The sequence below is a fragment of the Achroia grisella genome, unplaced genomic scaffold (genome assembly GCF_030625045.1).
Source record: "Achroia grisella isolate CSIRO2021 unplaced genomic scaffold, CSIRO_AGI_Agris_v1 utg768, whole genome shotgun sequence".
NCBI classification, from domain to species: domain Eukaryota; kingdom Metazoa; phylum Arthropoda; class Insecta; order Lepidoptera; family Pyralidae; genus Achroia; species Achroia grisella.
In genome coordinates this window covers 917775-932816 of record NW_026713015.1, presented here as the reverse complement: position 1 = coordinate 932816, position 15042 = coordinate 917775, and the positions used below count along the sequence as shown (strand labels likewise).

Sequence of the window (15042 nt, the reverse complement as noted above, 5' to 3'; positions counted from 1 at the left end):
GACACCTTCTGAAACGTTAGCCACCGAATCTCGGCGTTCATAAAACGTTTTCCTCGAAGTTTTTCTTTAATTTTTCGGAATAAATAAAAATTACAAGGTACGAGGTCGGAGCTTAAATAACACAGTATGATCCAGTAGTTCTACGTTGAGGTCGCCAAATAATCGATCATTTACCTGGCAGTGTGCGACGAAGCATTGTCGTGGTGAAGGAGGATCCTTGATGCAAAAGGTCGTTTAACACGCACTAAAAACACGTGGCAAACAATTGTAAACTGTCTACTTTTGGTATAAACCAGTAACTGTTTTTCGATCCTCTAAAACAATTGTCGCGTAATGACCTGTTCTTCCAAAGAACGAGGCCACCATCTGTTTTCCTATGCTTCGACCTCTCTTCACATTAGTTGGCAACTCCTCGGAAGGAAACACCCACTGAGCTGACTGTCTTTTAGTTTCGGGATCATAACAGTAAATCCAGCTTTCGTCTCCCGTAACTATGTCAAACACAAAATTTGAGTCACCTCCGTTAAATCTTTCATGCATTTCACGGCACCAATCAACAAAATATGACGTTGATTAATTTTGAGCCCCGATGAAATTTGAGGTTCCACCGGGCTCAAATTCCTGACCGCCAAATGTTCATGGAGGATTTTATACACTCTGACTCATACCAATAACTTAACTTGCCCGGATCTGCTGATAGGTCACTCTTTTGTCAGTCTCTATCATACGCCGCACAACACGGATGTTATCTTCAGTTGTCGCCGTAGAAGGTCGTCCCTCACGCAAATCATCGGTGAGATTAGTGCGACCACGTTTAAACTCATCAAACCAGTTGTAAACAGTGGCACGAAAAATATAATTCGGGGCTTCATCGTGGAATTTTAATACCAATCGTAGTCTATTATAACTTTCTTGTTGACCATTAGATGAATCGAAAGTCATAAAAAATTATCACACGAAAATTTTCTCGTGTTAAGTTCATGGTAACGTTACACAGTATTGTTCAATTTAAAATAAAACACATGAAAACGAATAAATTATATACTCAGTATTATTCGTAAAGAGTTCCATTATCAAAATTTTAACAATTTTTTTTTTATTATATTGCTTTCAAGTAGCCAGTTCTAAAAACTTTCAGTGTTGCCCTTGTATGGATATATTTTTAACTTTACCGGCCTTATTAGTTGGTAGTAAGGCAATGAGTGTTCCAGTGACATAATTATAATACTGTTTCTTATTAAGCTTTATTGTAATACACACAATTTCATAATAAATAACGTGTTCCCCCGTTACACTTTACTAATTCCATAGATAGGTATGAAATGTGTAAATGAAACCAACAGCCATTATATTTTAATTTATATGTTATTTAGCTATAGTAAAAATTAACTTAGACATTACAAATAGGTATATTAAATAACACAGTTATATTACAAGATTAATAATAGTTGACTGGTACTTTAATACCTACAAGTACATTTCACAAAGAAAGTACCATAATTAAATTAAAAAAAAAAAAAAAAAAGGTTACATTTGTCGATGTTTCAAATCGAAACCACATTTGAAGCAAAATTTCAATGTTAATAATAGTAATAAAAAATACATAAATATGTAAAAACACAAGTCTTCTTAGTTAAGAATAAACAAATATACATTATTTAATTTATATAAAAACAAAATAAAAAAAAAAACAGGTGTGAGTTTTATTTTGGTTTACTAATAGTGCCAGGTAATAAGTGTCCTGCTACGATATCCTTAAGCACAGGGAGTATCTTACATTAACCACATAAATTTACTAAAAAAAATTAACCAATTAAAGCAATTACATAATTGAACTTTTTCTGATAACGGGAGAGTTTCGTCCATGGCATCCAATGAATTTGCCACGAGCCGCAGATGGAGTATTCACGTCACAAAATATAGTGTAATATTTTACATAAATTACATCAGACGTCTATAAAAAATGCATAATTTAAATGCTTTACAATGCTTTAAATAAATAAATATATTTTTTTTTAAATGCAAAATATACGTACAATGTAATAATGTTGAGACAGGACAGAGGTTTTTTTTACAGATCTCTAAATATCGATACGAAATTTAAAAATAATGTTCGACTAAAATTTATTTTTCTACTTACAATAACATACTTTTAAGACTGTTACACCAATTGGGGTAGTCAGAGAGAACATAACACATTACATGTCTACTTTTCACTGGGTAGTCTAAAATAGTTCAAAAATACAATCATTAAATAGTCAGAAATATAATTTGACACACTAATCTTTACGTTCTCAGTGCATTAGACTAAGAATTCACAATACTCTCATACACATTCCTACTAAATAGAAATCAATAACCCCATAATTCAATATAGTATTCAAAATATACTACGCCTTACATAATCCATACAAATTAAACTAGATTGCATAAAAACATAATTATGCGGAGGTAACGAGTTCCTTCAAAAGCATACACGAAACGCATTTATTTTTATTAATTTTAATACTTAGTCTTAAGTCCTAACCACTTACTCTGTATATTTTATTCCATTATAAAAAAAAAGTAGAATTCCCGCCAATTTTATTTCACATGAATAAACATTGCAGTCCTTTTCATTTCTATGAAATTAGATAAGGACGTAGTAGTAGTGTTCTAATTTCAAATAAATGTATTATAATGGAATAAAATATATAAAGGAACTTATACAATCATTCAACTACAATTTGTTCAATATTTTAGTGTTGCTGTCCTTTTTGTGTTTACGGAATTAGACAAGGACGCAATTCATAGCTGAAATTCTACTAATGGTAGTTTTGAGGATGAATATTTGTTTCTTTTACATACAAAAACTACTGGACGGATTTGATTGAAATTTTGTACACAAATAGATCATATCCTAGACATATGATACGGGTAGCGCCGCAGAAAGCAGTTTTAAATAAATACAATTTAGAGAAACAAAATGAAACACCCAAATATAAAATCTACTAAATTTCAATAACCTATTGAAACTATACAATAATATATTTTTTAATGTATTTAGAATGATAAAAAAAACTGACGTACCACCTGATGGTAAGTGGTAACCGTCGCCTATATACATGAACAGCACTATGGACATCACGTTATCATGAGACGCCCGTGATACCTACCTACTCGCCTTGCTATTCCAGTGGAATTATATTGTTATGTCACTGCCTAATAGGGTTGCCAACTTTTATTAGAAGAAATAGAGTATATCTGTTTTAAAAGGAGGTAGGAGGAAAGGAGTCCTCGAACCCTTACCAGAAAATCTCGTTCGAATTGAACTTTTGAAAATTTCTCCCATTTTCAAAATAAATATAACAGATTTATTTTTCAACCACGACAATATTAATCATCACACTCATTTGAGAGAAATTGTCGAAAGTTATACCTTTGGAATGTTTGTATTTCTGTGGGCTGGCAGTGTTGTCAGTTTGACGGATGTTTGTGTGTTTTAATAAAACTTTTTCACAAATCAGTAATGTTATCAGAAGGTATTTATTTTTCCGAAGCACTGACAATATTTCACACACATTTATTCTCAAAAGATTTTGTCGGGCACAGGTACACTTTTTTCACAAATCAGTAATGTTATCAGAAGGTATTTATTTTTCCGAAGCACTGACAATATTTCTCACACATTTATTCTCAAAAGATGTTTGTCGGGCACACTACACTTTTTTCACAAATCAGTAATGTTATCAGAAGGTATTTATTTTTCCGAAGTCGACATATACTAACGCATTTACCGATCACTTTTTTCACCAGTATTCCGTTCTTATACTACCCAATGAATTCCTATAATCATAAAAACATCCTTGGGTGCCCAAGGGCCCCAGCAGTTTAATAAATTTTCTATAGAATTATTGATGGTATTTTTACGCGTCACGTTCTCAGACCAAATAAACAACACGTTACCAATTCACGTAAGTCAAGCAGTTAACAACCTCAAAATCCATGATACAATGTCAAGTCAGCTGTCAAAACTATTACTTCGAGCCATTGGCCGATGCTTAAGTAATGAAAATGGTGACTAATGCTTCGCTGAGAATTCTAATGATTATTAGTTCTTACTTAAGAAGAATTCTTGTCTATAAAACAAAAATGTTTGCTTAAGTAATTACTTTTGCTCAAGCAATTACTTTTGCTCGACTATAAATACGAGTGTAAGACGGCGGTGATTGAGCTCGCCCTTTTTTAGACTCCACTACCTAGACCCGTCAGGGACAAGAATTGAAGGATATTCTTAGGAGCGATCGTTTTTATCTCCTCGGGAAAGAGTGTAAACTTTCCAAAGGAGATATTTCGTTTATGCATGAGTGGGCTACAACCACATAGAATGTCTAGTGGCGTTTCCTGTGTTTTTGGATATTTGTTACTATTTTACACAAAAACTACTTTGATTTTGCTGAAACTTTATAGTAATAGGTATAGCTTATAACTACTACAGAATAACATATCGGCTACAAATTTCATGCGGCAGAAATCGCGGGCAAAAGTAATATACGTCAATTCCTCGAATAGAATAGAAAATTCTTTATTAAAATAAACTTAAATTTGAGCACTTTTGAATAGACATGCTTTTTTTTTTAATCCTAAAGCTAATAGTAAAGCTTTCTAGAAGAACGAGCAAGAAACTAGCGAGTTGCTCTTTTAAACAAACTGTTGTGACTTTACAGTTTTAAGTTAAAACGTGTGAATATATCTTATATATAAAATTCTCGTGTCACAGTTTTCGTTCCCATACTCCTCCGAAACGGCTTGACCGATTCTCATGAAATTTTGTGAGCGTATTGAGTAGGTCTGAGAATCGGCCAACATCTATTTTTCATAAATGTTAGTCCACCCCTAAATTTTTTTTTATGTTAAGGCAAAACAACGTTTGCCGGGACAGCTAGTTTGCTATAAAAAAATTAATTGACATTCATAAACGGCTAAAATGTCCTACATGAATAAATGATTTTTGAATTTGAATTTAAGGGCTCTTTTAGATCATGTATAACTGATTTAACAAAACTTACAAAGTTAGGGAACAGAGTTCGTTTTTCGTCGAATTTCTTCTCGTGAACACATCTGAGGAGGTACAGCCGCTCTATCCACGGCCAGATCATGTAGTCCAGCATCCCTGGACGGTTGCCGCCGAAGTAGTTCGTACCTGAAGGGGAATTGTTCAAACAAATTATTACTTTATACATCATTACATAGTCTATATATATATAACTCAAAGGTGACTGACATAGTGATCTATCAACGCACAGCCCAAACCACTGGACGGATCGGGCTGAAATTTGGCATGCAGGTAGATGTTATGACGTAGGCATCCGCTAAGAAAGGATTTTGATTAATTCTACCCCCAAGGGGATAAAATAGGGGATGAAAGTTTGTATGAAACTTTGTCAATTTTAAACCGATCGGGCTGAGACTTTGCATTCATAAATCTACTATGACGTATGCATCCTCTAAGAAAGGATTTTGATAAATTCCACCCCTAATGGGATAAATTAACGCGAGCGAAGCCGCGGGAGCAAAAGCTATCTCTTATTTGTATAAAAAAAGTCGCTGTCGGTGTCGGTCCGTCGTTATGTACGCTTAAATCTTTAAAACTACGCAACGGATTTTTTAAAGTGAGTGATTCAAGAGAAAGGTTTATATATATAATACATACACCCGTGCGAAGCCGGGGTGTGTAGCTAGTATATATATATATTTCGTTTTGGTGCCATTGAAAACTAGCAGTATGTTCATATAGGACATACAATAAAGCTGGGTGGAGCCATTTCAGTGTTTATATGTATGTAAAAAAGCCTTATTTTTAATTATCTACCTGTTAAATTAAATTAAATTATATAGACATTATATTTAATCTTTTTTTCGTTTGGTTTTTCATATTGTCGGAAGTTGTTTCATCAGAAGAACGAGCAAGGAAACTGCGTGTTAAAAGGCTGTGATATGCTATGCTATGGGACACAGTCACCTAGATACATCAAAATAATAATAGCATTTAATAATGTCTAGTAAGACAAATTCAATATTGTGTACTAAGCACTGCTGTGTCTAAACTGTGTCACCCCACCTTACATTTTCCTATTGTTATTTAGTATATAAGATCATTATTTCTATGTACATATTGTCAGTTTATTATCATCTGTAATATACATCGTCTCGACCAACAACATCGTATCATTTACCCGCAACAACTTAATTATAGATACATGCGTAAATAAGTGTATAATATTAGTAACATTAGAAAAATAATGTTTATTACCTCTCAAAGCGAGCTCTTTTTCAAATATATCTAATGTTTGGATTATCTGATCGCTGCCGTACGCGAAATTAGTGTCGAAACATTCCAAACTGCCTTTTATTAACTGGAAATATAATAAAAAATATATTATTAATTCGTCACGACTATTATAACTGATGGGGTAGTCAGAGTCATTATCAAAAAGGTGAACACAACACTCGACCAATCCAATAGACGGTGGTAGGCTGTAGCCTACTTGCGAGTCATGTTATCCTGGTACTTTTACTTTTGTATCGGTAAGCTCACGACTGTTATCTTTGATAGGGTAGTCAGAGTCATTGTCAACTGTCGACGTTGTGGTGGAGGCAATACTTGACATGTCCAGGTATATTTGAATTAAAAAAAAACATATTACAGAAATAGACGGTAGGCTGTAGCCTACTTGCGAGTCATGTTCTCCTGGTACTTTCACTGTAGTATCGGTAATAGTAAGATAACTTCGCGACTGTTATCTTTGATGGGGTAGTCAGAGTCATTGTCAACTGTCCATGTTGTGAACGCAACACTTGATATGTCCACATTTCGTTCGGTATATTTGAATAAAAAAAAAAACTCATTACTCCAATAGACTGTGGTAGGCTGTAGCCTACTTGCAAGTCATGTTCTCCTGGTACTTTCACTGAAGATAACTTCACGACTGTTATCTTTGATGGGGTAGTCAGAGTCATTGTCAACTGTCGATGTTGTGAACGCAACATCTGCCCCCATCTCTCGGATTATTTGTTATCAATGTTTCCCTTATCTGTTAAAAAAACTTAGACGAAATGTTACGAGAGGTAATACCTTTATTTACCACTTACCTCGTTAAATCTTTCAATGAGCAAACGATCTTGCGCCTTCACGAACGGGTCTTTCGAATGTAGCTGGTTGCGTGGGTACAACTCGTCCAAATAGTCACATATTACCACGCTTTCGAACAAATACTTGTCCCCATGATCGGTTGGTATTTCTAGGACTGGGATCTTCACTGAAAACAAAACGCACATATTTTACGATAAGTTTTTTCGGACTACTCTAATGCTGTTGGCCGCAGCTGGCCTTTACAGCTTCACGTTCAGCATCCGTTATACTCGTGAACGAGTGCTGCTTGTAGGGCCTGGTCTGCTCTTATCACTACGACTGATTTAATCTTCTTGCATATTTATATTTGACCCAAAAAATTAGTGCTTGTTGGTAGTTTGTATTCACACGTTTCGACTTATGTAAACTTACAAGGATTATTTAAAAGAGCAACACACAAGTTTCTTGCTCGTTCTTCTTGTGATGAGACAGCTTTCCGAACGAGTGGTAGATAAAAAACAAATTGTTATGACTATTCAAAAGTGCTTAAATTAAGTTTATTTGAATAAATGATTTTCTATTCTTCTATTCTATTCACCGGACGATAGGGGGCGAGTGCAGATGGCGCTCCAAATCAAAGGAAGGACTTATGGAGCGGCTGAAGGCCAACTCCTGCCTGACCGAATACCGAAATAAAATAATTGGATAGTTTTGGAACTTTCGCTTTTAGAATACAGTGATTAATAATAATAATATCTAAGGACAATTCACACAACGCCATCTAATTCCAAGCTTAGCAGAGCTTGTGTTCTGGGTACTAGACAACTGTATGCATTTTTTTTTAAATAAATCCATATTGTACATCGAAAACACCCAGATCGAACAATCATAGATTACAAATATTTGCACCGTGCGAGGAATTGATCCCGCAACCATCGGATAGTAAAGCTATATGCTAAACCAATAGACCACCGAGGCTGGCAATACGGATAACGTGATATATTTAGTGTCGCGATATTTCATCGGATAAATGAATGACAGTTTTTCGCTGTATCTAAATATATATAACTCAAAGGTGACTGACATAGTGATCTATCAACGCACAGCCCAAACCGCTGGACGGATCGGGCTGAAATTTGGCATGCAGGTAGATGTTATGACGTAGGCATCCGCTAAGAAAGGATTTTGATTAATTCTACCCCCAAGAGGATAAAATAGGGGATAAAAGTTTGTATAAAACTTTGTCAATTTTAAACCGATCGGGCTGAGACTTTGCATGCATAAAGCTACTATGACGTAGGCATTCCCTAAGAAAGGATTTTGATTAATTCTGCCCCCAAAGGGATAAAATAGGGGATGAAAGTTGGTATGAAACTTTGTCAATTTTAAACCGATCGGGCTGAGACTTTGCATACATAAAGCTACTATGACGTAGGCATCCGCTAAGAAAGGATTTTGATTAATTCTGCAAACAAGCAAATATAACCATAGCCTAAAAAAAAAAAAAATGTTATGACTATTCAATAGTGCTTAAATTAAGTTTATTTGAATAAATGATTTTCCAAAGGGATAAAATAGGAGATGAAAGTTTGTATGAAACTTTGTCAATTTTAAACCGATCGGGCTGAGACTTTGTGTGCAACTTCGTCTGCGTTTAATTTCACCACCTATATAAAGCTACTATGACGTAGGCATCTACTAAGAAAGGATTTTGATTAATTCTACCCCCAAGATGATAAAATAGGGTATAAAAGTTTGTATGAAACTTTGTCAATTTTAAACCGATCGGGCTGAGACTTTGCATACATAAAGCTACTATGACGTAGGCATCCCCTAAGAAAGGATTTTGATAAATTCCACCCCTAAGGGGATAAATTAAGTCGCGGGTAATAGCTAGTTTAACATAAAATTAATGTGTTAAAACCCGTGTAACTATATTAACAAATCATTGGAGTTCGCTATTTCTAGATCTATCTTATCTTATCTAGTGTATATATTAACATCAGAAGACTAATGATTTTATTTACATAATGCATGCAAGTTGGTATCTAGTATAGTGTCATAGTGTCATAAGATATGATTTATTTAAATATTCTTTATTGCACTTAAATACATTTGTAAGTATATTAATTATTATTTATTCAGTAGGTCTGAGAATAGGTTTATAACTAATTTTTATACCCCTATGTGTTAAGAGTGGCACAACTCAATTATTTGTTTTTATTTTTCGACAATTTTTTTTATAATGTGGCATTAAAATATACATTGAACGCTAAATTTTCTCCCTTATATCACTAACAAACCCCTATTTTTTAAATGCGATATTAATTTATATGGCAAAACAACGTTTCCCGGGTCAGTATTACGCACATTGATTTTAGAAGAAAAAGTCCATCGCATTTAAAATAAGTATTTCATAATAGTTTTGCTTTTTTTTTATCAAAATATATTTGCTGCTATATACATATATCCACGGAATAACTCTATCAGTCAGCTACACTTTTTTTATAGTAATACTATAAAAAAAGTGTACAGTGTACACACTTACGTCTATGGTTCTTTACTCTGAACCACTCGGGAAGTCTCAGCGGGTCCAGTTTGTAGATCTCATATCTTGATCTCTTCGCCTCTAGGATCAGGAGTACTCTGTGCCCGTATGGGTTCATATCTACGTGGTATAGCCTGAGCTTGTCTGTCAACTGCGGTGGAGGCGGAATGCCTGAAATAGAAATAGAAATAATCTTTATTCAAATAAACTCATTACAAGCACTTTTGAATAGTCATATTTTGATTCTACCACTCATTCGGAACGCAGACTCATCACATGAAGAATGAGAAAGAAACTTGTGTGTTGCTCTTTAGAACAACACACAAGTTTGTGTTTTTTTAGTTATTATATTAGAACACGTTATTTTTTTGTTGTTTTTGTTACAACACGTTGTTTTTTTAATTATTATATTAGCTGTTCCCGCGACTTCATCCGTGTGGAATTTAACTTTATTTTTTTAATCTAAAATTAGCCTAAGTTACTCCTTATAACATTAGCTACCTGCCAAAAAAGGTCCCGTCAAAATCGGTCCAGCCATTTCAGAGATTAGCTGAACAAACAGACAGACAGATAGACAAAAATTGTAAAAATATTATTTTGGTGTATGTGCCGTACTGTTTGTATTAGTCCAGGTATTTTTTATGTTCGACGTATCTGTTTGTAGCATTGTAGCTCCTACATTAATGGACCGATTATGACGGGGCTTATTTTCATTTTAAACCTGGCGTGATCGAGATAGTTATTTATTACATTTTATTAGGAACTTAACATTCCCAGTTACAAAAAACATCTCAAGTTTTTAGTTTTTCTTTTATCTGGATTACAATTTTTTTTCTATTTATAGGCAATTAAATTGGTTCATCAATTTTCGACTCTGTCCGTTACAAAAAGAGTTCAAATCTTTCCGCCGTAGAAGTTCTAAGAGACGCTGATGAAATCCCGGTTTAAATTAGATCGGCCACCTTTGTGCATGTTATTCTAATTAAATAAAAAAAAAGATGTTCCATATTTAAAATATTGGCGCCAATTGCGCAACCCAACTTGTCAAGTGTTGCGCAAACGTAATACAGATGAATAACAAATATTTGTACATCATAATGTACGTATAAAAATGTACTTAACCCAATAACCTATAGAAAAGTTAAATAAATATACACAGAAACTAAACCAGACATCATGTAAACAAATCAACAGTGAATAATAGCAGCTCGGTAACGCGCGTACAACCGGGTCAAGGCTGGAAATGGCATAATTTTGTTACATCAATACTCTGATGCAATGCGCCACCATCTGTTGGGGCTAATATAGGTAACAAAAACGGAGTGATTACTTGCTCAGTGAGTATAGCTGTATAAACATTTCTAACTTATACATCTTTAGTAGACAATTCTATTTTTAAAAATTTATAAAATAGTATTTACAGAGAATGTAACCTAAATTGAATCTGTGGAAAAATCTGTTTTATGTTTTAAAAGAAGGTGTTTGGAAGGTGTCATGATTTTTTGTAATATATTTTTTTGTACTTTTTAAAACAATACGACTTAGTTACAAATAGATAATGCTAAAAAAACTGAATGTACACTTTCATTTAAAATTTATTGAATTTTTTATATATGTAGTTTATATGTAAAATTTTATATACAATCTTTCTCATAAAACATTACATTGTTATTAAATTTATTTATTTATTAAATTCAGGCTACCAATGGCAAATATATATTATAAATACCTTACAGACTAACATACATATTGATGTTATTAAAATTAATTAGCAGAATTAAATAATAAAATAGGCAGGATATATTTCAGATAATTCTCTATTATCACAGCTACTAGTATTTAAACTAGTACAAGCCAAGTGTGTGTTTATTTATTTATTTATTTATTTCAGGCTACTAAGCCCACATTATAAATCCCTCATAGGCTATCATACATATGAAATAATATAAAATTAAGATACTGTAATTGTCTGTGTGATCACGGCACTGACGGCGGCAATTTTTTTTTTTATGGTTGATAATGGAATGGTGCACCCGCCTGCGCTAACGGTTTATGCTGGCGGGCACCAGTGAAGAATGATAAGATGAAAATGAGGTCAGGTCTGTTAGCCCATCGTGATAAATTCACCAGGAATTTATCACGATGGTTTCCAGGAGGAACCGCGTGGAGGTCAAACTGACATGGTGCATTGCTAGTGATGGGGTCATTAGCCCACGTTACTAACAATCGCCTTCGCCCCTTCCAATCTTTTTTCTTTTTGGATGACAATGGAATGGTGCACCCACCTGCGCTAACGGTTTACGCTGGCGGGGCACCAGTGGAAGATGATAAGATGAGCGTGAGGTCAGGTCAGTTAGCCCATCGTAACAACGCCCCTTCCAATCTGCCACGGTAGCGCCGGTACACCACACCCTTAGGCCAGTTTATGGTCTAATTTAAAGGAAAGATTTGTCTCACCATGACTGGGACAGCATGGAGTAGTATTATTAGTATTAGACATTACTAGTATATTCTAGAAGGTAATGTTGGCAGTGTATAGTACACTGCCAACATTACATTACATATCAGGTCGTCCTCCATGTGGTCCCTCCTAGAAACCATCGTGAATAACTTTTGGTTGACCAGAGAGAAGGGGATTGTTCGTAATATGGATTAATAACTCAATTCTTAGCAATGTAACAGGTCAGGTTGACCTCCACGCGGTTCCCTCTGGAAACCATCGCGATAAAACTTGGTGAATTTTTTTTTATGGATGATAATGGAATGATGCACCCGCTAACGGTAATGCTGGTGGGGCACTAGTGGAGGATGATAAGATAAGCATGAGGTTAGGTCAGTTACCCAATGTGACAAATTCACCAAGAATTTATCACGATGGTTTCCAGAGGGCACCGCGTGGAGGTCAAATGATACATTGCTACCAATGGGGTCATGAACCCACATTACTAACAATCCCCTTCCCCCACTTGGTGAATTTACCACGATGATCTAACTGACCTCATGCTCATCTTATCATCCCCCACTGGTGCCCCGCCAGCGTAAACCATTAGCGCAGCGCGCATTGCACCATTACATTATCATCATTAAAGAAAAATCACTTTTACTAAGTACGTACTTATATTTAATCATCTAAAGAATAAATTATAAAACTAAGTACATACTCGAAGAATATGAACAAATACTAACATAACAAAAAAAAAATTTAATAAAAAAAAAGTCATTTAAACACTGGTACATCTCTAATATGATGTAAGGTTTGTGGAAGTCAAAAAAAAAAAATACGACAGGCATGACATCATTAGAAAACAGCTGTTCAACAACATTGACACTCCTATATCTTAGTTTGTTTGATATTTGAACGTTAAAAATGTATATAATTATAATAATGAGTCCCAAAACCGGTTTGTTTTGTTTCAACATAAATTTATTATTAATTATATTAAAAATAATTAAATTATTCTAATAAAAAGTACATGTATTGACTGTTTATATTTTTTAACTGTTAATTAAAAATCGAACGGAATAATTTTTGGTACAGATTAAAAAATCAACAGAAATACATTTTTAAAAATATCGATTTATTTTTTAATCGGCAAAGTAAACACTCACCTGTATTCCTGTGTTGATAATACGTCATTTTATTTGTTTATTCCAGTAAACACACACGCAATTTACACTATTTATATTTAACCGGATTGTGAATATGTCTTTCCTCAGCCGATTTCGGTGTAGAAATAGTATAACGTCACATTTAAAATTATATCTCAAAGTATGACATCATACTGACCCGAATACACACCGAACTCTCTGATATCTGCTATGCGATTGAATTGAGTTTACCTCATTACTCCATTTTAATTCAATAATAGAAAGGCCTATTCAACTTTGGCGGGTAATAGCAGAAGGTCGATGAATATTTAAGTGCGAGTAGCTATTCTTTTGTAGATTTTTTTCATTTACCCGCTTGGATAATTAATTGACTGAATATGTAATCAGTTTGTGTTTAAATATCTATTTAAAGTAGGTAGGTATGTATCAGATTACAATAAAACTACTAAAATCATGCTTACGGAAAAAATGTCCGATATAATGTCATTTTTCTTTTTTAATAATTTCTTAATCATGATTAAGGATTTTATACAAAAGTTTACTGTATTGTTTATGAAATTATTAAAATTAATTTATAGATACGATTAAAATAGTGGATTCATTTTCTCTTTTTTAATTAGTTGAAACTTTTAGCAAAATGAGAAATTACGTTATATGTTTAAAACTTATTTCTTGTTTAATCCATATACAACGAATACTTTACCCATGAATAATAATATTACTGAAATATATTACATAATGCATACCATTAGAACTTTGTTTTACCTCCGTTTATTTTATTTAAAATTACCGCGGTTATATAGATTTAGGTTGTTTACCGTCCGTCTTTCATTCATTACTACTGACCTAAGAACGAGAACTAATGAACAAATACTTGTTCTTAGCCACTGACTGTGCTTTCAGAAGAGGTAAGTGACTTATTTAAAAATAATATGGTTTATTTATTTTTATTAGGTTATTTCTTCAACTTAAGCCTTGCAATAAATATATTTGTAACGTTACATAATATTACACGTATTAATATTATTTTACGAAGTATTTTTACAAAGTATCCACTCTACTAATACGTATAGAGAAAACAAGGGTGAGAATATTTTAAATAATCATAATAATTATTTCCCTACTCGTTTGAAAACACTAGTCATTTAAAATATTTGAACTAATAAAACGCAAAATCTTAAATAAATTGTGGAACTCCCTGGGTTAAACAATTTACAACATTATAGTTCACTAATTTATTTTATTTTTGCAATAGTTTAGTAGATTTTGATTGAACTGAATACAACATTATAACTAATATGATAACATATAAATCTATCAATTTCTAAACGTTACTTGCAACCTGTCTCTACCCTATTATTTATTCCACCAAATTAGGGGGTAGTAGTTAGAAAACTACGAGTCGCTCATTGTACATCACGTCGAGCACACCTAGTTCCACAATTTCTCCGCAAATAACGTATAGATTAATCTCAATAGCAAATAATTTCATACCTCAACATAGTGTTAGATATCATATTGGAACGATTACGTGTATTTAACATCTACTCGCGAGGAAGACATGAACAAGGTTTGTCTTTAGATTTGTTTTTTTTTTCAACAATACTATAGGTTTGTTTTCAATATGTACATGAATGTAAGTAAATAATCACCTTAATTTTAAAGAGATAACAAACTATTCTCAAATTCTTAAAAAAATCCTTATTTAGTTGATACATATAGACAGTATTCTAGTGAAGTAGGTAATTTTAAAACAAAAACATGACAGTTGTTG

The 15042-nt window shown here is 33.4% G+C and overlaps 1 protein-coding gene across 1 annotated transcript; it reads right to left on the bottom strand.

The window, feature by feature from the left end:
- Positions 1–166: 166 nt before the first annotated feature.
- On the bottom strand, positions 167–13663 carry LOC131850419 (pyrimidodiazepine synthase-like). Its single transcript, XM_059200630.1, has 6 exons — positions 13269–13663; positions 9660–9830; positions 7132–7298; positions 6293–6395; positions 5049–5182; positions 167–244 (listed from the first exon to the last, which is right to left on the bottom strand). The coding sequence occupies exons 1-6, from the start codon at positions 13294–13296 to the stop codon at positions 167–169; spliced, it is 681 nt and encodes a 226-aa protein (XP_059056613.1). The 5' UTR covers positions 13297–13663.
- Positions 13664–15042: the final 1379 nt, after the last annotated feature.